General features: G+C 50.2%; 2 protein-coding genes across 3 annotated transcripts in view; both read right to left on the reverse strand.

Annotated features, from left to right (window-relative positions):
- HP1BP3 (heterochromatin protein 1 binding protein 3) overlaps positions 1-24795 on the reverse strand; it is a 784108-nt gene that overhangs the window by 476697 nt on the left and 282616 nt on the right. The window lies entirely within an intron of this gene.
- LOC146868118 (uncharacterized) lies at positions 4473-6528 on the reverse strand. Its single transcript, XM_085615209.1, has 2 exons — positions 4684-6528; positions 4473-4593 (listed from the first exon to the last, which is right to left on the reverse strand). Exon 1 carries the CDS (start codon positions 6500-6502, stop codon positions 4715-4717), a length of 1788 nt encoding a protein of 595 aa, XP_085471335.1. The 5' UTR covers positions 6503-6528; the 3' UTR covers positions 4473-4593; positions 4684-4714.

The following is a 24795-nucleotide window of genomic DNA, read 5'->3' on the forward strand; positions in this document are numbered from 1 at the left end:
TCAGCGACGATCCCGCCGCTGGAGTCTTCGACGCAGAGCCCGATGCCGATGGAGAACAGACAGGGACCAGCTGCTTCGACGTCGACCGTTCTGAAAGACCATAAAGCCTAATTCTCTCTCTCTCCTTCAAAGTCCTCTTTGAAAGATCCTTGCAGTGACGACAGGATGCAGGAGAGTGAGAATCCGGTAGACAGACAATACACACATCGTTGGTGTCTGAAGAGGCCTTCTTTTTGCCACAGGATGGACAAGGCTTGAATAAAGAAGGCATTTTTCTGACAGAAAAAAATGTTAAATCTAGTCAGAAAACACAGGAAATACGCTTCCCCAACAGAATTGAACAAGAGGAAGCCAACAAAATTACTATAAAAGTAACAATTCTTGACTGGAAAGTCAAAAATGAAGAGAGCTGAATTCCAGGGTCCTGACTGAAGGAGCCAGAAAGAACAACTGACCCAACTGTCACCCCTGAGGCATGATGGGATATTGGAGTCAGGGCTGCCTTAAAGGCACGGTGCCAGTTTTTACCTGTACAAGGCTCTTCAGTCTCTATGGTATTGTATTGAAATGCAGTCTGCAGGCAAACAATGTCTTGTGGATCTGTGTTTTGCACAGTGTTCTCTTTTCTTTATCATGAGTTTTTACCTCATTAAAAAAAAAAAAAAAAAAAAAAAAAGATTTAGGTGTATTATACCTATGGTGGATTATTGGATATTTGTGTCTACATTGTCTAGCCTTCTATGGGGGCTGCATTTGCTTGGAAAAAATAATATATGTTTATACATATACAGAGCTGTATATATATGTTTTTTATATATAATTTTATTATTTCCGGGGTCCCCGCACATGGGCGGGAATATTCAGTGCTTATGACTATTGATGAGGACCCCCTGGAAGAGAAAAGGGTGTGTTGCCCTTACCCCAACCCTTGAAGTTGTTGCCTCTGTACCCAACCTCCTCGAAAACTCCCTCTGGAGGGAGAGGACTGGTTGTTACCTTTGCAAGTGGAGGTATTTTGATCTGGGGATGGTGTTTTTGACCCTCCTCTGTAAAAGGAGCTACAAAAGGAGCCTCTGCTGGAGGTAATCTGGAGTGCTCCCATAGATTTAGCTAACTCAGTGTCCTTCATTTTCTAGAACGCCTGGTCGATGTTAGGACCAAATAGGTGTTCCTTATCAAAGGCTGTGCTAAGGATTTATTATTGGACTTCAGGTTTAAACCCTGAAATCCTTAACCAAGCGTGTCTCCCGATCAGAATGCTGGTGTTAACCTCTAAAGCTGCAGTGTCTGCAACATCTAGAGCACAGCGTTTTGAGAAATTTGAAATGAGCTTACCCTCATTTAATAGGTCTTGTGCCTTAGCCTTTTACTCATCTGGGTGATATTGGAGTAATTGTTCCATTTCGTCCCAGCATACCCTGTCATACCTGGCTAAGAGGTCATGCGTATTTGCAATGGGCCATTGATTTGCAGCTTGAGCAGCTATGCCAGAAGCATCAATTAATTTTGACTCTTTATCTGGCAAAGGAGCATCTCCTGATGTTTGAGAATTCGCCCGCTTAAGAGCATGATATACTACTAAGGAATATAGCGGTAACTGTCACTTTATCAATATAGGATCCGTAGGAGAGGCCTTATATTTTTTGTACCCACAAGGAGTCAAGATGCGTGTGTAAAAGTGGCTCTGTATATACTGTTCCCAAATAGGTACAGTGTGTACAGAGTCCACAGAGGTTTGGCAGAGGCTAAAGTTAGATATAACCTTACTCTCTAAAGTGGTAGCTTGGTCAAACAGTAAGGCAGTATCAGAGGACAGTGTAAAGCATTTGTTGTACACACTCAGTCAGCAAATGGTCTCACACACTCAATAACTGAATTCTAGGCCGATGGTTTATATAAAAAAATATATGTCTGTTTTATTTTAGAACCAACAATAGGTATTAAAATATACTTTCTCAGGATGAGAGGCTTTAGTTGAATACTTTTGCAATATGCAATTGACTTTTGTAAATAGTTACAGATTGTTGCAAAAGGCAACACAATTTCAAACAATAATACATTGAGCTCAATGGAAGTTTTAAGTTATTTGCATAAGATTGCTTTCAGGATTACTTTTGTAACTTCAGGACTGGATCCTAGATTTAGCCATGGGACAGTTCTTAGAAACAAGTGATAAAAGTCGACTTAGTTACTGTTGTGATTTTTAGGCAATATTTTGCTATTTTAAAAGTTGACACTTAGAAGAAATTTCATAGAAAAACAGTCAATGATTTCCTATGGAAGAAAATTGGGTTAATGGCAAGTACGGTTGTGAGTACTTTTCAGGGTCAGTGCTGGGCACCAAGATCAGCACTTGGAGCTCTCCTAATAGCAGGTGACTATTTTCGTTTTCGTTACTCGGTTGATTTTAGGTGAATATTTTAAGTTTTAGAAACTACACACTTGCCGGGGGGACGTCCTTGCGGTCTTTGTTCACTCCGGCACAGGCCAGGCTTGGCGGGTGCAGAGTGTGCAGGGTTCGCGGTTCCGGGCAGATGCCAGGGCTTAGAAGCTGGTTTTGAGCAGAGCCTCTGCTCATAGGAGTCCCAGGTGCTTAGAGCCAAAAGGTAGCCAGGTCCTCTGGGGTTTGCGAGGTTGCTGACCACAAGAGGTGCAGGGATGTAGCAGGAGCAGGTTCGAGGGCCAACAGGCCGGTAGGGCTGGGGCCAAAGCAGCTGGTGTCTTCCTCTTCTTAGCAGCTGCACGGCAGGTCATCTTTCTTCTTGCTCTTCTTTCTTTTTCGGAATCTGGAATCTAAGGAAGGAAGGTACAGGGTGCCCCTAAATACTAGATTTAGGGGCGTTACAGGTAGGTAAAGAGCAGGGACCAATGGGTCCCTGCCATGGGGTGGGTACACCCCCTATCCTGCCACTCTCCTGTGGGAGGTCGCCACTAGCCTAGTCCTGATTGGGCAGGGCCTCCCATCTTCAAGATGGTGAGTGCCCGGAGATGTGCTTCACCTCGCCTCCCCCAATTGAGGGGTGGGGTTGACAGGCTGGCACATCCCCTGTCCTTATTTGGGGTTTCCGGCCAGTCATCCCGCCAGAGCGGGGGGTGAGAACCGGTGGGGGCCAGTTTGCTGGGTACAGCAAGTGGCCTGGGGAAGCTCACAGAGGCGGCATGCTTTTGAAGCTTCCCCCTATCCATCCTGGGGGAGGAGAGCTAGCACCTCGCCCAGGATGTGCATTGTTGCAGGCCCAGGAGAGCGGGGGCTCTCCTACCCAGGGGTCCAGCAACAGGTCTGCTGTGTGGCAGCCTCCCAGACCAGACGTTGATTGTAGGTTAGGTTTTAGGGGGCATCTCTAAGATGCCCTCTGTGGTGCTTTGTACATTAAATCCCACACTGGCACCAGTGCGGATTTAATATGCTAAGAAGTTTGATACCAAACTTCTCAGTCTTCAGTGTTGCCATTATGGTGCTGTGGAGTTCGTGTTGGACGAGCTCGCAGCACCATGTACTCTTAAATGGCAGCACTGCACTTACAGTGCCCAGGAATGGATCTGGGCACTGTAGGGGCACAGGGCTCATGCTCCAGTGCCCACACCACTGGCATAGGGCACCCAGCTAGAGGGGTGGCTATGTATGCCAGGGCAGTGTAGGTGGTGCGCATTGCACACAGGGATGTATGCCATGTCGACTCTTTGTTTTGTCTTGTACCCAGACACTCAGCCTGCAAGGGCAGTGTGTGTGTGTTAGGGTACAGGGCCTCTAAGGGTGGCACCACAATGAGTGTTGCAGTCCTTAGAGGCCTTCCCTGGTCACAAGGCCCTGGGTACCTAGGGTACCATTTACCAGGGGCTGACGTGTGGCCAGGGTTTGCCAATTTGGGTTTGAGGTTTTTAGTGAAGGAACATAAGCCCTGGGCACCTGATTGGCAGGAGTCCAGGGCACACTCAGTCAAAGTACATTCAGAAATTCAGCAAAAAGTGGGGGCATACCATGCAAGAAAGATAGCACTTTCTCACAGCGTGCTCTGACAGGGTCTTTGGAAATCTCATCAGCATGTCGCATCATGCCTTTGAGCATGGGAAGTATGAACAATAGTTACTTACCTGTAATCTGTGGTTCTCCAGTATTGGTGTCTTTCATAGATTCACATGCCTGAATCATTCCCCGTCGTCGGAGTGGGAGTCCCACGGTACATAAAAAAGCAATAACGAATAGTTTCTCACCTGTCGGTGTAGTTTTGCAGCTTGAAGATCTTTCTGGATTCACTATGCTGTGCATTATTCCGCGATCTTGTGGTTGGGTCCGGATTCGTAGTCTTTTCTTTGTTTTTTTTTTTTTTTTTCGTAGCCCAGGTGGGCGTCGACGTACACCATTTGGTGCACCTCCCGTGACGTCGTCGTGCTTCCTGCGGAAGTCCCACCTTTGGGGCGCCATCTTCGGGTTCTTTTTTCCTTTCCTCTTTTTTTTTTTTTTTTTTTTTTTTACCCTAGGCGGTTGATTAATCCTTCTTGTCCCTTTATCTGTATGTTTGTATTTCTTTGATCTTTTCCATTTTACCCCCTCTTCCTCCAGCCTCATCTTCCTGGCGGAGGTGGGTGGGTTCGCTAGTGAATCCAGAAAGATCTTCAAGCTGCAAAACTACACCGACAGGTAAGAAACTATTCGTTTTGCAGCGTGAATCTTTCTGGATTCACTATGCTGTGCATCGATTTTGTAGCGGTTTTCCTAGTTCTGTGGCGGCTGGGTGGTAGATGAGCGTTGGTCGTTGAAAATGTGCTGAAGCACCTTCTGTCCAACCTGTGCTTCCTTGTTCATCTGAATGTCCACGCAGTAGTGTTTCGTGAACGTGTGCACAGATGCCCAAGTTGCCGCGAGGCATATGTCCTGGATGGGCGTGTTCGCCAGGAAGGCCACGGTGGCCCCTTTCTTCCTTGTGGAGTGAGCCTGCGGCCCCTCCGCTAGCTCCTGTCCAGCCTGTTTGTGGCAGAACTGAATAGTGAGGGCAATCCACCTTGCGATGGTGCCCTTAGTCACTGGTCTACCCATGAAGCTGGTAGCAAAGGACACAAACAGCTGTTTCGACTTCCTGAGTTCCTTGGTTCTCTCAATGTAGTGCATCACCGCTCTTCTGGCATCGAGGGTGTGCAGTGCCTTTTCTGCGTTTGTAGTCGGGTTTTGGAAGAAACTTGGTATCTGGATAGCCTGATTTATGTGGAACGCCGACACTACCTTGGGCATGAAGTGTGGGTCCGTTCTCAGGACTATTCTATCTTTGTGAATCTGAATGTAGGGTTCCTGCAGCGTTAGTGCTTGAAGCTCGCTCACCCTGCGTAGTGACGTTATGGCCACCAGAAAGGCTGTTTTCATCGTCAACATCTGCAGTGTGGCCTTGTGAATGGGTTCAAACGGTGCCTTCATGAGCTCCGTCAGGACCACATTCAGATTCCATGCCGGCGGCGGCAACCTTTTCGGGGGGGCCATCCTTTTGGCTCCTTCCATGAATCTCCTCACCACCTGCGAGCTGAAGAAACTTCCACCTTTTTCACCTCTGGTGTAGGCCACGATGGCCGCTAGGTGTACCCTTAGTGAGCTCGAGCAGAGGTTACTCTTTAGAAGGTGTGTGAGGTACCTCAGTACTGTTGAGTCTCTTGTCATTCTGTTTTGCAGGCCCTTTTTCCGGCACCACACAGTGAACCTCTTCCACTTTGCGCTGTAGCATTTTCGTGTAGTTGGTTTCCTCGCCTCCCGTAGCACTCGCATCGTGCTCGGCGGCAATCTTAGGTGTGCGAACTCTAGGTCTTCAGGAGCCATGCCGCCAGGTTGAGGGTCTCTGGCTCTGGGTGCAGGACCTCTCCGTTTTGCATTGAGAGCAGGTCCTTCCTCCTCTCGAACCTGTACGGATTGCCTTGCGCCATTTCTTGAATCTGTGAGAACCATGTCTGCCTCGCCCACTGTGGAGCCACCAGGATCAGAGTCATGTTGCTGGTTCTGCACTTGTCGAGCACTCTGTGCAACAGGGGTATCGGTGGAAAGGCGTAGGCAAATGTCCTCCACCAGCTTATCCATAGGGCATTTCCCTTGGATTGCTGATCTGGTTGCCTGGACGCGAAGCTTTGGCATTTTGCATTGTGGCGTGTTGCAAATAGGTCTATTGTGGGAGTCCCCCATCTCTGGAAGATTTTCTCCGTTTCCTGGCCATTGAGCTCCCACTCGTGCGATGCTGAGGTCTGTCTGCTCAGCCAGTCTGCCTCCACATTGTCCTTCCCTGGTAGGTGAATTGCCAGTAGATCTATCTTGAGAGGTATGGCCCATCTCCAAATCTCCTGAGCGAGGGATGAGAGGGGAAACGACTGTGTCCCCCCTTGTTTGTTGATGTAGAACATCGCCGTGGTGTTGTCTGTCTGTACCAACACCCTCTGGCCGAACAGGTGTCTCTGGAATGCCTTCAGGGCTAACAGTATCGTTTTCAACTCGAGGTAGTTGATGTGGCGGACCGCGTCTGCTGGAGCCCATAGACCCCTCACTCTGAGGTTGTCCATGTGCGCTCCCCATCCCTTTTGCGATGCGTCCGTGGTAATGGTCATTGTTGGGCTTGGTGGTGTCAGGCTTCTCCCCGTTGTTATGTTGTCTCTGTTCCACCAAGTTATCTCCTCCTGCACTGCGTGCGTAACAACCACTAGATCCTCCCAACTTCCGTTTGCTTGTGACCATTGCTGTTGCAGCCATTCCTGGAATGGTCTCATGTGCAGGCGTACATTCGGCACCAGCTGGATACAGGACGCCATCATCCCCATCATCTTGCTCACCGCCCTCACTGTCAGAGCTCGCCCCTTCTGGTAGAGCTGCGTCTCCTTCAGTAGAGCATCTGTCCTCCTGTCGCTGGGCACTACTGTACTGTTGAGGGAGTTGATCTTTGCCCCCAGGAAAATCTTTACCTGTTCCGGTTCCAGCGATGATTTTCCCCAGTGGATGGAAAATCCCAGACTTGTGAGGGTGTCTGTTACGCGTTTTGCGTGCCTCTCGCACTTCTCGCGTGAGCTTGCCTTGACCAGCCAGTCGTCCAAGTAGGGGTATACGTGTATTCCCTGCTTTCGTAGGTGTGCCGCTACCGCCGACAGGCATTTCGTAAAGACCCTTGGCGCAGATTTTAATCCGAAGGCCAGGGTTGTGAACTGGTAGTGTTCCTGTTCGATGTTGAATCTTAGAAGGCCCTTGTGCCTTCTGTTTATTGGGATGTGAAGGTAGGCATCCTTGAGGTCCACGGTGACCATGAAGTCCCCTTCTCTTATCTGTGGCAGTACCTCCTGCAGTGAAGTCATTTTGAACCTTTGCGTTCTGATGAACTTGTTTAGGTAACGGAGGTCCAGTATGGGTCTGAGGTCTCCGTCTACCTTCGGCACCACGAAGTAGTTTGAGTAGACCCCTTTGTTGCGTTCCCTGAACGGCACCGTCTCTATGGCTCCCTTTTGTAGGAGTTTCCGCGTTTCTTCTCTGAGTATTGCCAGTTCTTGGGCCGATCTCTGCCTTCCCTTCGGCTTCCTGTTTGGAGGTCTTTTTTCCAAGTCTACGCAGTATCCGTACTGCACGATGTTCCGTATCCACTTGTCTGTGGTTATACGCCGCCACTCCTGAAGGTAGAACCTCAGCCTTCCGCCTACCGGTGACGTATGCTCGTAGGCTCTTGAATTTTCTCTTCCCCCTGCTGACACTTTTTTGCGCCTCACCCTTGGGGACCTTACGAGGGTAGGCGTCTTCTTGCGTGCTGAGTCACTTCGAGGAGGGCTGCTCGCCCCCTCTCCTCCTTTGGCCACGTCCGTTCCCTCTCCCGCGAAAGGACTGGCCCCGAGGTTGATATTGCCAGTTTTGCTTCTGCTGACTTTGTCCGTGACCTTCGCCCTGCTGACCTTGCTGGAACGCCTGGTGCGACGTCCCCTGTTGGCTTCCACCCCTACCGTAGGGTCTCCTCGAGGGATTTCCTCGTCTCATTCCCCTCAGCTGTAGGGCCCCCATGGACCTCGCTGTCTCGTTTTCCTTCTTGAGCTGGGTGAGCTTTTCGTCCACCGTTGCTCCGAACAGTGTCTCTCCGTTGAAGGGGGTGCCAAGGATGTTGTTCTGCACTTCCGGTTTGAATCCCGAGATTCTTAGCCATGCATGCCTCCTCTCTGTGACCCCTATGGCCATGAGTCTTGCTGAAGTCTCTGCCCCATCCAACGCCGTCTTTATACAGGAGTTGGCGATGTTCTTGCCTTCATCCACCAGGTGAGAGGCTCTCTGGCGGTATTCTTCGGGGAGGTGCTTTACTAGCTCCCCCATCTCATCCCAGTGTTGGTATTGGTGTCTATTGAGGAGTGCATTCGAATTCGCCATGCGCCAGTGCATTGCGGCGTTCCTCTCGACCTTTCTGCCTGTGAGGTCGATCCTCCTGCTCTCCTTATCCGGAGGTGGCCCCGAAGTCGCTGGAACGTTGGCCCTTCTCCTGGCCGTGGAGGCTATGATGGAGTCTGCGGTGACGCTACCCTTGATGTAAGGTGGGTCCAGGGAGGAGTGCTTATATTTCTTCTCTGTCCTGGGCGTGATCGACCGGCAGGTGGCAGGCTCCTTGAAGGCTTCTCTCCCCTGGTTCATCACGCTTTGTAGCATGGGGAGGAACTGACTCCTAGTCTGGATGGGGAGCAGTGTTTCGATGAGAAAATCGGCTTTCGGCCTCTCCTCGTCGAGTTTGACGCCGAAGGCCATTGCTGCGCTCTTCACCACCATATTGTATACCCCGATGTCGTCGGGTGGCTAAGGCCTCGAGGGGTACGTGTCCACGGCCTCCTCCGGGTTTTCGGTGTCGAGATCGTGCCATTCGACGTCGTTGCTGGTAGATGCCGCCGATTCGTAGAACGACTGTTGGTCTTCTTCCTCGGCTTCCTCCTCATAATAGGGCTCCTCTTCTTCCTCGAGATCCCTTGTCAGCCCTTCGGCGTCGAACTCGCCTTCGACCTCGACGACGTCCGCCGATGAATTCGTTGGAATCTTGAATTCCTTCATCCTGGCGTCGAACTCCTTCTTCCTTTGAAGGATGTTCTCCATTTCGGCCTCGAGCCGCCTCTTCTTTTTCTCCATTTCGGAGATGCTTTCGGCGTCGACCGCGGGTCTCTTCGATGAAACTTGCGTCGACGTCGAACGTTCTTTCTGCGTCGATCGGCCAGTTTCATGGGACGATTTCGACGACCCTTGCCTTTCGGCGTCTTTCTGCCCCAGGGAGTCCTTTTGTAAGGATCCGCTTGGCCTTTTGTCCGAAGTTCCCCCTTTGGACGTCGAAGTTTTCGGCGCCGGGGCTCCCTTCGTGGACCTTGACTCAGTTTTTCTCGAGTCACCCTCGTGTTTTCGAGGTGTCTTTTGATTTGCGCTCGACGATTCTCTTACCTCGTCTTCTTTTTTCTTGTCGGTCTCTACGACCGTGAAGTTTTCGGCTGTCTCAGCGACGTTGTCCTCGTCGTCCGTGTCGAGGCCCAGCTCGTAGAGTGTCGGGGGTTTCCCTTTGCCATCCATGTTGGCGTTGGCTCTTCTCTGCCTCTCTCTCACTCTGAGTGTCTTCGGCGCGAAGGCTGAGCAGGCGTTGCAGTCGATACTCCGGTGATCCACCGGTAGGCAGAGGTTGCAAACCGGATGCTGGTCTTTCTGCGCGAACTTGTGGTGGCAGTTTGGGCAGAACTTGAATGGCGTCTTGTCCATTTCGCTCAGGGTCTCTGAGCGTGCATTCTCCAAGGCTGTCGAAGAAAAAAGGTTCGCTGGTCCTCTTTCTTCGCGCTCCTGATGAAATCTGTTCTTGATGTCTTCTCTTGATTCTATCGATGAAACTCGCTTTTCTTCCTTCTTCCTCCGAGTGAATTTCTGGAGCTTCCCGATGACGATCCAGACCCAACGGCGGAAAAAAGAATCTGAAGATGGCGCCCCAAAGGTGGGACTTCCGCAGGAAGCACGACGACGTCACGGGAGGTGCACCAAATGGTGGACGTCGACGCCCACCTGGGCTACAAAAAAAAAAAAAAAAAAAAAACAAAGAAAAGACTACGAATCCGGACCCAACCACAAGATCGCGGAATAATGCACAGCATAGTGAATCCAGAAAGATTCACGCTGCAAAACTACCACAGCTATGACTATCACTGTCATTATATACAGTCCAAACTGCAGCCAATCAGCGACAGCACCCACCAGAATGTTCTCCTCAGAGGCTCAGGCTGTCAGATTTTCTCGCACAGGAGTGAAGTAATATACCATAGCCTAAAAAGCCTCTGAGGGGAGGTGGGCGGGTTGCATGTGAATCTATGAAAGACACCAATACTGGAGAACCACAGATTACAGGTAAGTAACTATTGTTCTTCTCCAGTATTTGGGGTGTCTTTCATAGATTCACATGCCTGAATCAGAGTAGATAGCAGTACATAACCTTTTGCTCATAAGACGCCACTTCTATATATATCTATATCTATATATATATATATATATATATATATATACATACATATACCATATACATTATGAAACAGTATAACCATACAGAAATACACATGTGTTTCAATTTATGCAAAACAATTTCACATCACAAAAAGCGTCTTATAAAAGCATAGCGGAGGAGGGAGAACAGAGGCTCACCTTATTTGAAAAGATTACGTAGAACAGCTTGTCCCACTGAACCATCCGCATCACTTGCAGCTTTCAAACAGTAGTGTCTGGTAAACGTATGGCAGCTGGACCATGTTGCCGCTTTACAGATCTGGTGAAGAGGCACACCGGCGAAAAGAGCTGCAGATGACGAGATTGCTCTCGTAGAGTGTGCTCTTGGGGCCGCTTGTAGTGGTCTTCCAGCTTGATCATTGGATAAACAAATTGCAGCTGAGATCCAACGAGCTATGGTTGGCTTTGATACTGAATGGCCTTGACGTGGTCTGCCATAAGCTACCAAGAGCTGGTCCGATTTGCGCAGCGGTGCTGTATGTTGTAAGTAAAACTTCAGACATCTCTTGATGTCTAGGGAATGCAAGGCCCTTTCTGCAGCTGTTAGCGGATTTGGAAAGAACGTTTTCAAAACTATGGGTTCATTAAGATGGAAATCCGTCGGAACCTTTGGCATAAATTTTGGATTAGTGCGCAGCACCACAGAATCAGATGTGAATTGCAGAAAGGGTGGATGAATAGTGAACGCTTGAAGGTCACTAACCCTTCTTGTAGAAGTTAGAGCCAATAATAAAGAAACCTTCCAAGACAGGAACTTTAGATCCGCCTTGTGGATGGGCTCGAAAGGATGCCTCATTAGTTGTGAAAGCACTATATTAAGGTGCCAAGAAGGAGGCGGACGCCGAATAGGCGGAAACATCCTAAATAGCCCCTTAAAAAATTGTTGGATGACTCTGTTGGAATAGAGAGAGTTAGTACCATCCTGTCGGAATCTTGAAATTGCAGCCAAGAACACCTTCAAAGTAGAGTGGGAAAGACCAGACCTCGCCAATTGTAGAAAGAAAGGTAGAAGTTGTTCCGACTTTGCGTGGATCGGATGGAGATTAACGGATTGACACCACATTGAAAACCTTTTCCACTTTAGTTTGTAAGTCTTAACAGTTGCTGGTGCTCGAGCATTGGCCAAAACCTCTTGGCAGTCTGGAGGGATATCTAGGTGTGCAAATTCAAGCTGTTGAGGAGCCATGCCGCTAATCTCAGCGATGCTCGGTCCGGATGACGAATTTGACCGTTCTGAAGGGTCAGAAGATGTGGAATTGGTCGAAATTGTATGGGCTCGGCCTCCGAGAGGAGGAGAAGTTCTGTGAACCAGTACTGGCGGGGCCACCTGGGAGCAATTAAGATCATGCGGCAAGGCTGTTGTTTGATCTTGCGCAGAACTCTTGGAACCAACGGGATCGATGGAAAGGCGTAAGCATATATTTGCGACCAATTCATCGAGACATTCCCCAGCGAGTCCTTGTGGGGAGCCCAGCTTGCGAAGAATGGGCATTTGCGGTTCTGGCTGGTCGCAAAGAGGTCTATATCGGGATGCCCCCATTCGTGAAACACTTCGTCTAGGAATGGTTGGTGTAACTCCCATTCGTGATTCGACGTTGTGGTCCTGCTGAGGGAATCCGCCAGAACATTTGTGATTCCCGGGACGTGAATGGCTTTGAGGTTGATCTTGTGGCGGATCGCCCAATCCCAAATCTCTTGCGCTTGCTGGGATAGGAGGGCTGACCTCGTCCCGCCTTGTTTGTTCACGTAATGCATACTTGTAGTGTTGTCTGTTCTTACAAGTATGCATGCTCCTTGGATGATGGTCTGGAAGGATTTTAGAGCCAGGAATACGGCTCCCAGTTCTAGCAGGTTGATATGCCACTTTCTTTGTTCTAGTGTCCACCTGCCATTGATTGTCATTGTGAGAAGTTGGCCTGATGTATGATGTTCACTAGTTCTAGTGTACACCTTATATCAGTCCAAATACCCTTATGGTGATTGGTTGTAAAGTCAACCTTATAGACCAGCTATCCTAGTGGTAGCATGGACAAGAGCAGTCTTAGGCTAAACTCTGAATGGCATGTGAAGCCAGCTGTGATACCATGTATAATCCCTTGAATACCAAATGAAAGGACACCACAACAGATATATATATAAAATAAAGTGTATTTATTCTAGTCAAACCCTCAGCACTCTTTATGAGATTAGAGGTAAGTACAACACAGTCTTATTTAAGCATACATTAAGTCACACAGGTAAGTAATACAGTTAGGCCCTAAGGGCCACGCAAACCATATACTAAGTAAGTGGTATAAGGACCACTGTCACGGAAATAGAATAGGCCTAGGCCTAGGGAATCGCTGGGGCTACACTACACTAGCGTTAGTTAGGAAGTGGGAGGCCCACGGGATTCGTGTGCAGAGTGGAAACACTCACGCGTAATGCGTAAAAGTCACTAGCAATAGTACAGTTTAGAAAACGATAGATTTAGGACACTTCCGGAGTAGCTAGGAAGTTGAGACTAGAAAACTAGACACTAGGATAGTCACTATCCTGATGAGCACCAGAGTACCCAAGTTACCTAGCCCACAGGCTGCGGGTGCATAGGGGTGAAGATGCGTCGGTTTTCGTCGTCGACTCCTATGGATGCCTGAAGAAAGATGCTGACAGTCAGTCAGTGAAGAGTGTCCGGTGGATCCCAAGGCTGGGATCAAGAAGAGAGGAGACCTGCAAGCAGAAGGGACAGAGTCAAGGTCACTAGCCAGTGACCACGTGGAACCAGGAAGGAACCAGGCGATGTCGTGAAGATTGCAGGTGAAGGTGAAGCTTGTCGCTGCAGCCAGGAGGACCAGGAAGCGTCGAGGACGACCAGGACCAGGAGGCGAGCTGTCCCACGAAGGCTCGTGCTGCCGGCGGCGTCGAAGTTGGACTAGGACTCACCAAGCCTTGGCAAGCGGAACCCACGAAGAACGGAGGACTTGCTTCTGGTGCAGACCAGGAAGGTCTGGGGTGCTTCTTCTTTGCAGAGAAGCGGGAGCCAGTCTGGAGGAGCCAAACCAGCGCAGAAGATTTCAGGGTGCGTCGTCACAAAGGCCACTAGCCAGCGGGCAAGCAACCGGACAGACGCGGCAAGCAGGAAAAATGCAGAAGGGCCCCACGCAGGACTCGTGGAGTGTGGGGGGCTGATCTTCGGTGCAGATGGTGCTTGGGGTTGGGGCTTCTCAATCCCCGGTGCACAACTTCGAGGGTGCTTCAGAAGCTGCGCTTTAAGTTACTAGCCACTTTTCCCAGGTAGCCAGTCCCACGTCGCTCGTCGCCTCCACGGATCTCAGCTTTGCTGTGGATGTGGATCAGGGTCGGAGAAGTCTGGAAGTCAAGGCTCTGGTCGGGCTCTGCAGTCGGTTCCTCGTAGAAAGTGGGCAAAGCAAAGGGTAGTCTCTTGATGGTGCCTGTTTGCACAGGGTAGCCACTCCTTGGCTACAAGGGAGATTCTTCAGTCTTCTTCTTTCGTCGAATGTCGAAGGTCCAGAGTTTCTGTTAAAGTTTGCAGGTTCAGGATAATCTAAAGTCCTGAGGCCCAACTCCCACTCTTATCCTAATCTGGGGGGCTGGGATACCTGCTAGGTCACGCCTTATGGGTGGGACCTGGGAGGGGGTGGTTACACCCACTTCCCTTTGTCCAGTTTCGCGCCAGAGCTGGGGCTGGAATGCCCCAGCGCCGGTTTGAACTGGACTATGCAAGGAACACCTTGTGTGCCCCAGGCATGTCTCATTCCTTTCAGCCCACCCTGCCCCAATACACTAAAGGCTGTCTGGGGAGGTGCTAGCACCTCCCCAAGCAGGAAACCTATTGTCCAGGCCTCCCTGGCTGGGATCACTCCCAGCTGCAGGAGGTCAGACTTGTGTCGTGGCAGCAGCATCCATTTTGTGATGCTGAGGCTTTGGTCAGAGGCACACAGTTGAAGCATGATTTTAACATATCTTTCCCTCTAGAAGGGGGGGATAATATTCTCATGTCCAGAAATGGCATGGGGGTATTATTCCACAGTGTTAGACACCTTACACGACATGTTTCGATAAAGCCAAACCATAGTTACCATAACTGTTTAAGATTATAAGGCACTTTAAGAGTATATGGTAGGCTATATCATAGAACAGCTATAAGGACATGGTTCCGAAAGCTGCAGACAGGCTCAGCTCATGCTAGAGCACCATCTCACATGTTACCAAGCACTCTGCCTCCAGGATTGTTAAGGCCTGCCATAGGAGTGACTGATAGGTACACATGTGTCTATATATAAGGGTAGATATAGGCATACTATATCTAAGCAAGGGGTGATTACACGACCTTGCCCCAGCTGAGTGATCAGCCAGTTGTGTCTGATTGGAAGGCCAGGCCAGGGGTGGCATAATACATGCTGCAGCCCCTGGTAGGCCTAGGGTACACCTATGCCCTGGGTACCTAGGGTACACTGTACAGGGACCAATAAGGTGATCCTTACCAATTGGTTATGTACCTAGGGTACATGGAGTCCATTTTAAAGAGAGAGCAGACAGCCTGAGACCCTGAATGGCAGGATCTCAGGCCAACTAAGTCGAAAAACCAGCTAGACACTAGGCAAAAAGTTGGGGGTAACCATAGTCAGATATCCACCTTCCTACACAACCCCCCCCCCCCCCCCCCCCCCCCCCAACGAAAGGAGATAAGGCTGGCCTTGACAAGGTAAGCCTCTATTGCCTAAGTGGCCATATAAGGAAGAACCAGCACTGGCATGGTTACCCCCGTCTCATGGTCCACTAAGCAATCCCTCATCCTAAAGGTATCATAGGGTCTCCACCATAGGGAATCTCTACCTTGGGTGTGTCTTTGCAAAGTAAAAGGCTGGTGTTGAGATGGAGTACTGAAGTGAGTGTCCTCAAAGTGAGGCCTCAGCTTCCTCCAATCATCCTCCACCATGGATGCCTTTCTTTCTTTAACTGAGTTGCACTGTGCTCTCAGGGTCAGCCTGTGGCTACCTAAAGCTGGAGGCTGGGTCCCTCTTGTGGGCTTACTGGAGGGACAGGTCAGGTTTGGGGCCCTAAGGTCCCAGGTTTGCCTGTGCCCAACAGAATCCCTCTGGGGGAGGTCCCTAACTACCTGTAAAAGGGATCCCTCAGGAATGTTTTTACCCATCACCTGGCTAGGGCTACTAGCCAGGCAATCCTCATTCTTTTGATGGGGGGGTTCTTGTGGACAGGGGCCCTCTTGGGGTCCACTGGCCTCCCTGACCTCTGCAGCCCTGGGCTGACTGAGGCAGGGTAGAGAGAGGCAGGCTACCTGCACCAGACTGGGTCCCACCTTGGAAGGGGCCACTGACATCAGAGGCTCTGCCAGGCCAGGCCTGGCTACCTCTGGGGCAGTTCCTTCACAAGGGGTGAGGTCAGATCCCTGAGGAGGCTGACCTTTTCCTAATGTCTGGGGAGAGGGAGACTTTTCTTCCTCCCCACTACTCTCCGTTTGTGTGGAGTGATCCATAGTTTCAGGCTTCACTACACCTATGTCAGTCTGAGTATAGGCTGAGACCATTACAGCCTTGCCAACCTTTTCAGGGAGGCACTCAGTTTGGGTTTGAGCTGTGACTGTCACAGCTCTGCCAATCTCTACAGGGAAGTCTGTCTTTGCCTGGGCTGTGGCTACCACTGCCCTTCCAACCTTTTCAGGGAGGAAATCTACTTGGACAGGGGTTGTGACTGGTACAGCCCCACTACCCTTTTGTGAAAGGCCTACCATTTTGGAATGGGTGTCTTGTTCAACTCCAGCCCAAGCTGAGAGTTCTAGGTCATTCCCCAGTAAGCAGTCCACAGGCAAGGTTGGAGACACTGCCACCCTTTTAGGGCCAGTGACACCTCCCCAGCTGAGACATACCTCTGCCATGGGATGACTGTTCTGTTTGCCATCAATGTTAGTTACCTGGTATGAGAAACCAGGCAAAAGCTGCTCAGAGGGAACTAGCCTATGGGCCACCATAGTGATGCTAGCTCCAGTGTCTCTGTAGGCCTCAGCTTTTCTACCATTGATGTAGGGCTCCTGTCTGTACCTACCCAAAGTGTTGGGACAGGCAGTGAAGTTGGCAAACCCCATGCCACCATCACAGACAAGAGTAGCTGCTGTAGGGGAATTGGCTAAGCCAGGGTCCCCCTGTGTTCCCCAAGAAAACCCAACCAAATTTTTGGGGGCACTCCCACCACCTGGGGGATTACTGCTGACAGTAATAGGTGGTGTGACAGGAGTAGTTGGAGGAACAGTTTTGTTTTTAGCCTTTGGGCAACTGCTGTCAGTTTTCCAATGCCCAGGAGTTTTACACTCATGGCAGTAAGGCTTTTTAACTGTGGTAGAGGAGGGAGCTTGGGACCCACCACCCTGTGTGGAGTTTTGGGGCCCTGAGGAAGATTTCTCTTTTGTTTTATCCCCACCCTTCTCTTGAGGCTTGGTGGTATCTTTCTTTTGGTCACCACCCTGATTTTTAGGCCTAATCCTGGTCCTGACCCATTTATCTGCCCTCTTTCCCAATTCTTGGGGAGAGGTCAAATCTGAGTCTACCAGGTGTTGATGGAGAAGCTGGTTCTGACAATTACTAAGGATCTGCTCCCTCATAATCAAGTTGTACAATCCTGTATAGTCCTGCACCTTGCTGCCAGTTAACCAACCTTCCAAAGCCTTAGTGGCACAATCCACAAAATCAGACCAGTCCTGTGTCTGTGTCTTCTGAGTGTCTCTGAACAACAACCTATATTGCTCAGTGGTTAAGCCAAACCCATCTATCAGAGCACTCTTCAGGACTTTGTAATTGTTAGCATCCTCATCACTGACTGTGAGGAGCTTGTCTCTACCTTTGTCAGAAAAGGAGAGCCACAAGATAGCTGCCCACTGACTCTGGGGTACCTGCTGTACTTTGCAGGCCCTCTCCAAAGCAGTCATCCACTTGTGGAGGTCATCCCCATTCTGATATGGGGGGACTATCTTGCTTAGGTTTCTATGGTCATAAGACCTATCCCTATCTCTAGGAATGTTGCTGCCACCAGTGGGTTCTGACCCACACAATTTTTGCTCTCTAGCCAGAGCAAGCTTCTCCTTGGCAAGGGCAAGTTCTTCCCTCTGAATCCTCAGATTAGCTTCCCTCATTCTGGCTTCATGCTCCTTTCTCTCAGGGGAAGTCATTCCCCTGTGAGAGGAAGCATTAGAGATGCTAGAGACATGGGAGTGGATGGATTCCCTTGAAGGGGATCTGTCTCTCCTGCTTCTCTGGTTAAGCCTACTTGGGGGTCTGTATGGGGGGACCCCATGCAAACTCCCATGTAAGCTTAGGTTAGCCTGGCTAAGTCTTCCTACTTGGCCCTGGCTGTCTACCTCTTCATCTGACTCATCTGTGGTGGGTAGACCCTTATCTACAGCTATGGCACCATACTTGGCAGCTCTTTCAGCATCATAGGCCTCCAGAAGCTCCACTAGCTGTGTAAGGGTAGGCTTGGAACCCTGTTTTAATCTCCTGGAGGTACACAGTTGTCTCATCTCCTGGAAAGTGAATGCATCATATCTAGAGGGAACCTGTCTAGGATTCTCCTCTCCTGAGGGAGAATCAGTGTGATCTCCATTCAGGGACATGATTCTAGTGAGGGTGTGGTGTGTGCACCTACCTACACTAGTTGTATCTACTAAACCTCTCTAGTAGTTGTAGTCAGGGTGTGTTACTTCCTTCAACCTACAACTACTAAGTCCAGTAGAACTTAAGTATTATAATCTATGTTATATGTACCTAGACAATATCTGTGTGATCTTTCAATTTAGTATCTCAAGATTACAATGGTATTACAACAGCAAGCTCAGATCCCACCGCTGCCACCAATGTGAGAAGTTGGCCTGATGTATGATGTTCACTAGTTCTAGTGTACACCTTATGTGAGAAGTTGGCCTGATGTATGATGTCACTAGTTCTAGTGTACACCTTATATCAGTCCAAATACCCTTATGGTGATTGGTTGTAAAGTCAACCTTATAGACCAGCTATCCTAGTGGTAGCATGGACAAGAGCAGTCTTAGGCTAAACTCTGAATGGCATGTGAAGCCAGCTGTGATCCCATATATAATCCCTTGAATACCAAATGAAAGGACACCACAACAGATATATATATAAAATAAAGTGTATTTATTCTAGTCAAACCCTCAGCACTCTTTATGAGATTAGAGGTAAGTACAACACAGTCTTATTTAAGCATATATTAAGTCACACAGGTAAGTAATACAGTTAGGCCCTAGGGGCCACGCAAACCATATACTAAGTAAGTGGTATAAGGACCACTGTCACGGAAATAGAATAGGCCTAGGCCTAGGGAATCGCTGGGGCTACACTACACTAGCGTTAGTTAGGAAGTGGGAGGCCCACGGGATTCGTGTGCAGAGTGGAAACACTCACGCGTAATGCGTAAAAGTCAATAGCAATAGTACAGTTTAGAAAACGGTAGATTTAGGACACTTCCGGAGTAGCTAGGAAGTCGAGACTTGAAAACTAGACACTAGGATAGTCACTATCCTGATGAGCACCGGAGTACCCAAGTTACCTAGCCCACAGGCTGCGGGTGCATAGGGGTGAAGATGCGTCGTTTTCGTCGTCGACTCCTATGGATGCCTGAAGAAAGATGCTGACAGGCAGTCAGTGAAGAGTGTCCGGTGGATCCCAAGGCTGGGATCAAGAAGAAAGGAAACCTGCAAGCAGAAGGGACAGAGTCAAGGTCACTAGCCAGTGACCACGTGGAACCAGGAAGGAACCAGGCGATGTCGTGAAGATTGCAGGTGAAGGTGAAGCTTGTCGCTGCAGCCAGGAGGACCAGGAAGCGTCGAGGACGACCAGGACCAGGAGGCGAGCTGTCCCACGAAGGCTCTTGCTGTCGGCGGCGTCGAAGTTGGACTAGGACTCACCAAGCCTTGGCAAGCGGAACCCACGAAGAACGGAGGACTTGCTTCTGGTGCAGACCAGGAAGGTCTGGGGTGCTTCTTCTTTGCAGAGAAGCGGGAGCCAGTCTGGAGGAGCCAAACCAGCGCAGAAGATTTCAGGGTGCGTCGTCACAAAGGCCACTAGCCAGCGGGCAAGCAACCGGACAGACGCGGCAAGCAGGAAAATGCAGAAGGGCCCCACGCAGGACTCGTGGAGTGTGGGGGGCTGATCTTCGGTGCAGATGGTGCTTGGGGTTGGGGCTTCTCAATCCCCGGTGCACAACTTCGAGGGTACCTCAGAAGCTGCGCTTTAAGTTACTAGCCACTTTTTCCAGGTAGCCGGTCCCACGTCGCTCGTCGCCTCCACGGATCTCAGCTTTGCTGTGGATGTGGATCAGGGTCGGAGAAGTCTGGAAGTCAAGGCTCTGGTCAGGCTCTGCAGTCGGTTCCTCGTAGAACGTGGGCAAAGCAAAGGGTAGTCTCTTGATGGTGCCTGTTTGCACAGGGTAGCCACTCCTTGGCTACAAGGGAGATTCTTCAGTCTTCTTCTTTCGTCGAATGTCGAAGGTCCAGAGTTTCTGTTCAGTTTTGCAGGTTCAGGATAATCTAAAGTCTTGAGGCTCAACTCCCACTCTTATACTAATCTGGGGGGCTGGGATACCTGCTAGGTCACGCCTTATGGGTGGGACCTGGGAGGGGGTGGTTACACCCACTTCCCTTTGTCCAGTTTCGCGCCAGAGCTGGGGCTGGAGTGCCCCAGCGCCGGTTTGAACTGGACTATACAAGGAACACCTTGTGTGCCCCAGGCATGTCTCATTCCTTTCAGCCCACCCTGCCCCAATACACTAAAGGCTGTCTGGGGAGGTGCTAGCACCTCCCCAAGCAGGAAACCTATTGTCCAGGCCTCCCTGGCTGGGATCACTCCCAGCTGCAGGAGGTCAGACTTGTGTCGTGGCAGCAGCATCCATCTTGTGATGCTGAGGCTTTGGTCAGAGGCTAACAGTTGAAGTATGATTTTAACATGTCTTTCCCTCTAGAAGGGGGGAATAATATTCTCATGTCCAGAAATGGCATGGGGGTATTATTCCACAGTGTTAGACACCTTACACGACATGTTTCGATAAAGCCAAACCATAGTTACCATAACCGTCTAAGATTATAAGGCACTTTAAGAGTATTGAATATGCTACTTACCAGTATGCATCTGTTCTTGGCATGTAGGGCTGCTGACATTCATATCTGTGCATAGATCGCCGCCTAGTGTTGGGTCCGGATGTTTGCACGTTGTTGTCCTGGAAGAGTCTTCGAAGTATCCTTGGATAGGTGACTCCTCCCCTGGACTACAGTGCGCATGGGCATCCTCTCCATCCTCAGATTGTTTTTCGCCATTGTGGCAGTGATGGAGTAGATACAGAAAGTGATGACCATGCTTGCAATAATTCTGAGAGCTGCAGCTGCGACAGGCGCCGGGGAGGAGGGAGGGCGATATGAATGTCAGCAGCCCTACATGCCAAGAACAGATGCATACTGGTAAGTAGCATATTCAGTTCGAGGCATGTGGGCTGCTGAATTCATATCTGTGCATAGAATACATAGCAGTGCCCTCTATTGGCGGCGGCTACCCGTGCCAGCTGCAGCGGTCTGAAAAAGTGTTTTGAGAACAGCCTGTCCTACAGCTGCCTGCTGTTTTGACTGCACATCTACGCAATAGTGTTTTGTAAATGTGTGTGTAGTGGACCATGTGGCTGCTCTGCATATATCATGCAGGGGAATGTTTCCTAGGAAGGCCATGGAAGCCCCCAACTTGCGTGTTGAGTGGGCTCGTGGTGGAATAGTTAATGTGCGTTTTGCCTTTTGATAACAGATTTGAATACACTTAACTATCCATCTGGCTATCCCTGCTTTGGAGATGGCGTTACCTTTGTGGTGTGGGGCAAAGGCAACGAACAGTTGTTTTGTCTTCCTGAAGGGTTTAGTCCTGTCGATGTAGTACATGAGGGCCCTCCGTACATCTAGTGTATGTAATGCCCTCTCTGCAACAGTTTGTGGGTTTTGGAAGAAAACGGGCAGTTCAATAGTCTGGTTCATGTGGAACTGCGATATTACCTTGGGCATGAATTTGGGGTTGGTACGTAGTACGACCCTGTTGGCGTGAACCTGAATAAATGGCTCTTGAACGGTTAGTGCCTGGAGTTCACTAACTCTTCTTAGGGAAGTGATCGCTACCAGGAAGGCTACTTTCCAGGTAAGGAATTGAATCTCGCATGAGTGTAGAGGTTCAAAGGGTGGACCCATCAGGCGTGTGAGGACCAAGTTGAGGTTCCACATTGGAGCCGGTGGGTGACTAGGTGGAATGACTCGTTTGAGTCCTTCCAAGAATGCTTTGATGGCAGGCACTCTGAAGAGAGAGAGGTGCTGCCTGGTTTGCAGATAGGCTGATATTGCGGTCAAATGGACCCGTATAGAGGTGTACGCCAGATTGCATCGGTATAGGTGTAAGAGGTAACATATGATGTTGTGGATGGATGCGTCCAGCGGGTTAATGTCATTATTACCGCAATAAATGACGAACCGTTTCCATTTGGCTGCATAGCAAGCTCTTGTAGTGGGTCTCCTGGCCTCCTTGATGATGTCCATACAGTCAGGTGGCAGATTGAGATAGCCAAACTCTAGGACTTCAGGAGCCAGATCGCCAGGTTCAGCTGTTGCGGATCTGGGTGCTGAACCTCTCCATGGTTCTGCGTCAAATGCGCGGGTTTGATCCGCAGCCTTTGATGCGGTACCACGGAAAGTTCGAGGAAGGTGGTGTACCACGGCTGGCGTGCCCACGTAGGAGCAACTAGGACGAGTGTCAGGGAGTGTTGTCGGAGTTTGCGAGCCACCAGCGGTATCAACGGTGCTGGAGGAAAAGCGTACGCAAATTTGCCGGACCAGTTCATCCATATCGCATTGCCCTGCGACTGCGGGTGTGGGAATCTGGCGGCGAAGCTTTGGCATTTTGCGTTTTCGCTTGTCGCGAATAGGTCTATTTCTGGGTGACCCCACTGCTGGAAGTACGGTTGGAGTACCGATGGGTGTAACTCCCACTCGTGCATCTGGTGGCTGTGTCTGCTGAGCAGATCCGCCATCTGGTTGTCCTTGCCGGGGAGGTGTTCCGCCATGAGGAACATGTTCCTCTGAATGGCCCACTTCCACATGCTCTGAGCCAGATGAGACAACTGTGGAGAGTGTGTCCCTCCCTGCTTCTGTATGTAGTACATTGCGGTCATGTTGTCCGTCCGGATCAACACGACCTTGTTGCACAGATGTACTTTGAAAGCCTTCATGGCCAGGAAGATTGCCATCAGTTCCAGAAGGTTGATGTGCATCTTCTTCTGTTGTGTCGTCCATAGTCCCTGCACTGTGTAGTGGAGTACATGAGCTCCCCATCCCTGGAGAGACGCGTCCGCTGTCAGTACTATTTGTGGAACAGGCTCTTGGAACGGTCGGCCCTTGCAAAGGTTTTGTGGATTCCACCAATGCAGAGAGTTGTATGCCCGACCGCTCACCAACACTAGGTCTTTCAACTGTCCTTGAGCCTGATTCCACTGACGTGCTAGGCACTCCTGAAGTGGGCGCATATGTAATCTCGCGTGCGGGACTATGAAGATGCAGGAGGCCATCATGCCTATCAACTGCATAAACACTCGCGCTGGAAGCGAGTGGTTGGGTCTGAACTTGGAGATCAGCGCTTGTATGCCGTTGATCCTCACTAAATTTGGCTGAGCTGTGGCCGCCAGAGTGTCTATAGTCGCACCTAGGTACTGTTGTACGTGTGCGGGCTGGAGATGAGACTTTGGGTAATTTAGTGAGAATCCCAGACTGTGAAGAAGGTGAATGGTACGGGACACGTGGCTTGCACATTGCTGGGCTGATCTCGCTTGAACGAGCCAGTCGTCTAGGTAGGGGTAGACGTGTATGTGCTGTCTCCGTAAATGTGCCGCCACCGTAGCTAGGCACTTTGTGAAAACCCTGGGCGCTGTTGTCACGCCGAAGGGAAGGACTTTGAACTGATAGTGCTGCCCCTGAACAGTGAACCTGAGGTATTTTTTGTGTGAGGGGTGGATGGGTATGTGAAAATACGCATCCTTGAGGTCCAGTGATGCTAGGAAGTCTCCCTGCTGGAGAAGCGGAAGGACTTGCTGTAGAGTGAGCATGTGAAAGTGCTCCGAAAGAATGTACTGGTTCAGGGGTCTCAGGTCTAATATAGGCCTGAGCGACCCGTCCTTTTTTGGAATTAAGAAGTAGAGGGAGTAAACCCCCGTGCCCCGCTCGTGGACGGGTACGACCTCGATAGCGCCTTTTAGAAGCATACTTTCTACCTCTTGCTGTAAGAGCGTCAAGTGCTCTGAGGACATAGGACGGTTTCTTGGTGGTATTGTGGGTGGAGTGGAAGTTAACTCCAGACAGTAACCGTATTTTATAATATCTTTGACCCACCTGTCCGTGGTGATGGAGTTCCACGTGGACAGGAACCGTTGTAGCCTTCCCCCGACAGGTGTTATGTGGTCGGGAGGAAGGGAGAGGGCGTCACTGCTTGTTTTTGGGGGAGGACCTGGTGTTGCCGTAGCCACGTCCTCTGCCCTTGGTACTGGAGCCACGATAGCCACCTCGGGTGTTCTTATCGTAGGTGGTCTGCGTATTACCCTTGTTATATGTTTGTTGTGACCCCTGTCCTCTGCCTGCTCCCTTGTTTCCGGGGCGACGAAAGGAGCCGCTCCGAAAGGACTGAGTTTGTAGGGCGCCCATGGACTTTGCAGTGTCCGTGTCCTTTTTTATCTTCTCGAGGGTGGCGTCAACCTCAGGCCCGAACAAAAAGTCGGGGTTGACGGGCTGATTAAGGATATTGTTTTGTACCTCAGGCTTGAATCCTGAGATACGTAGCCAGGCGTGACGTCGTAGGATGACGCTAGTGTTGATGGCCCTGGCAGCCGTGTCAGCAGCGTCTAGTGCACATTTGATGGCAGCATTTGTGAGTAGCTGTCCCTCTCTGATAAGGATTTCTGCACCTTCTTTGTAGGGGTCAGGGAGGTGTTGAAGGAGTTGCTCCATTGTGTCATAGTGCGCCCTATCGTAGCGAGCGAGGAGCGCTTGAGTGTTAGCTATGCGCCATATGCTTGCAGCTTGTGCGGCAACTCGCTTGCCGGAGGTCTCCAGCACCTTGGACTCCTTGTCCGGGGGAGGAGCGTCACCCGTTGTCTGCGAGTGTGCCCTCTTGCGGGCATTCGCCACAACGATGGAGTCGAGTGGTAATTGTCCTCTGATGTAAGTAGGATCCCCAGGTGCTGATCTGTATTTCTTATCGATCCTG

Source organism: Triturus cristatus, chromosome 1_2 (genome assembly GCF_964204655.1).
Source record: "Triturus cristatus chromosome 1_2, aTriCri1.1, whole genome shotgun sequence".
Classification (NCBI taxonomy): domain Eukaryota; kingdom Metazoa; phylum Chordata; class Amphibia; order Caudata; family Salamandridae; genus Triturus; species Triturus cristatus.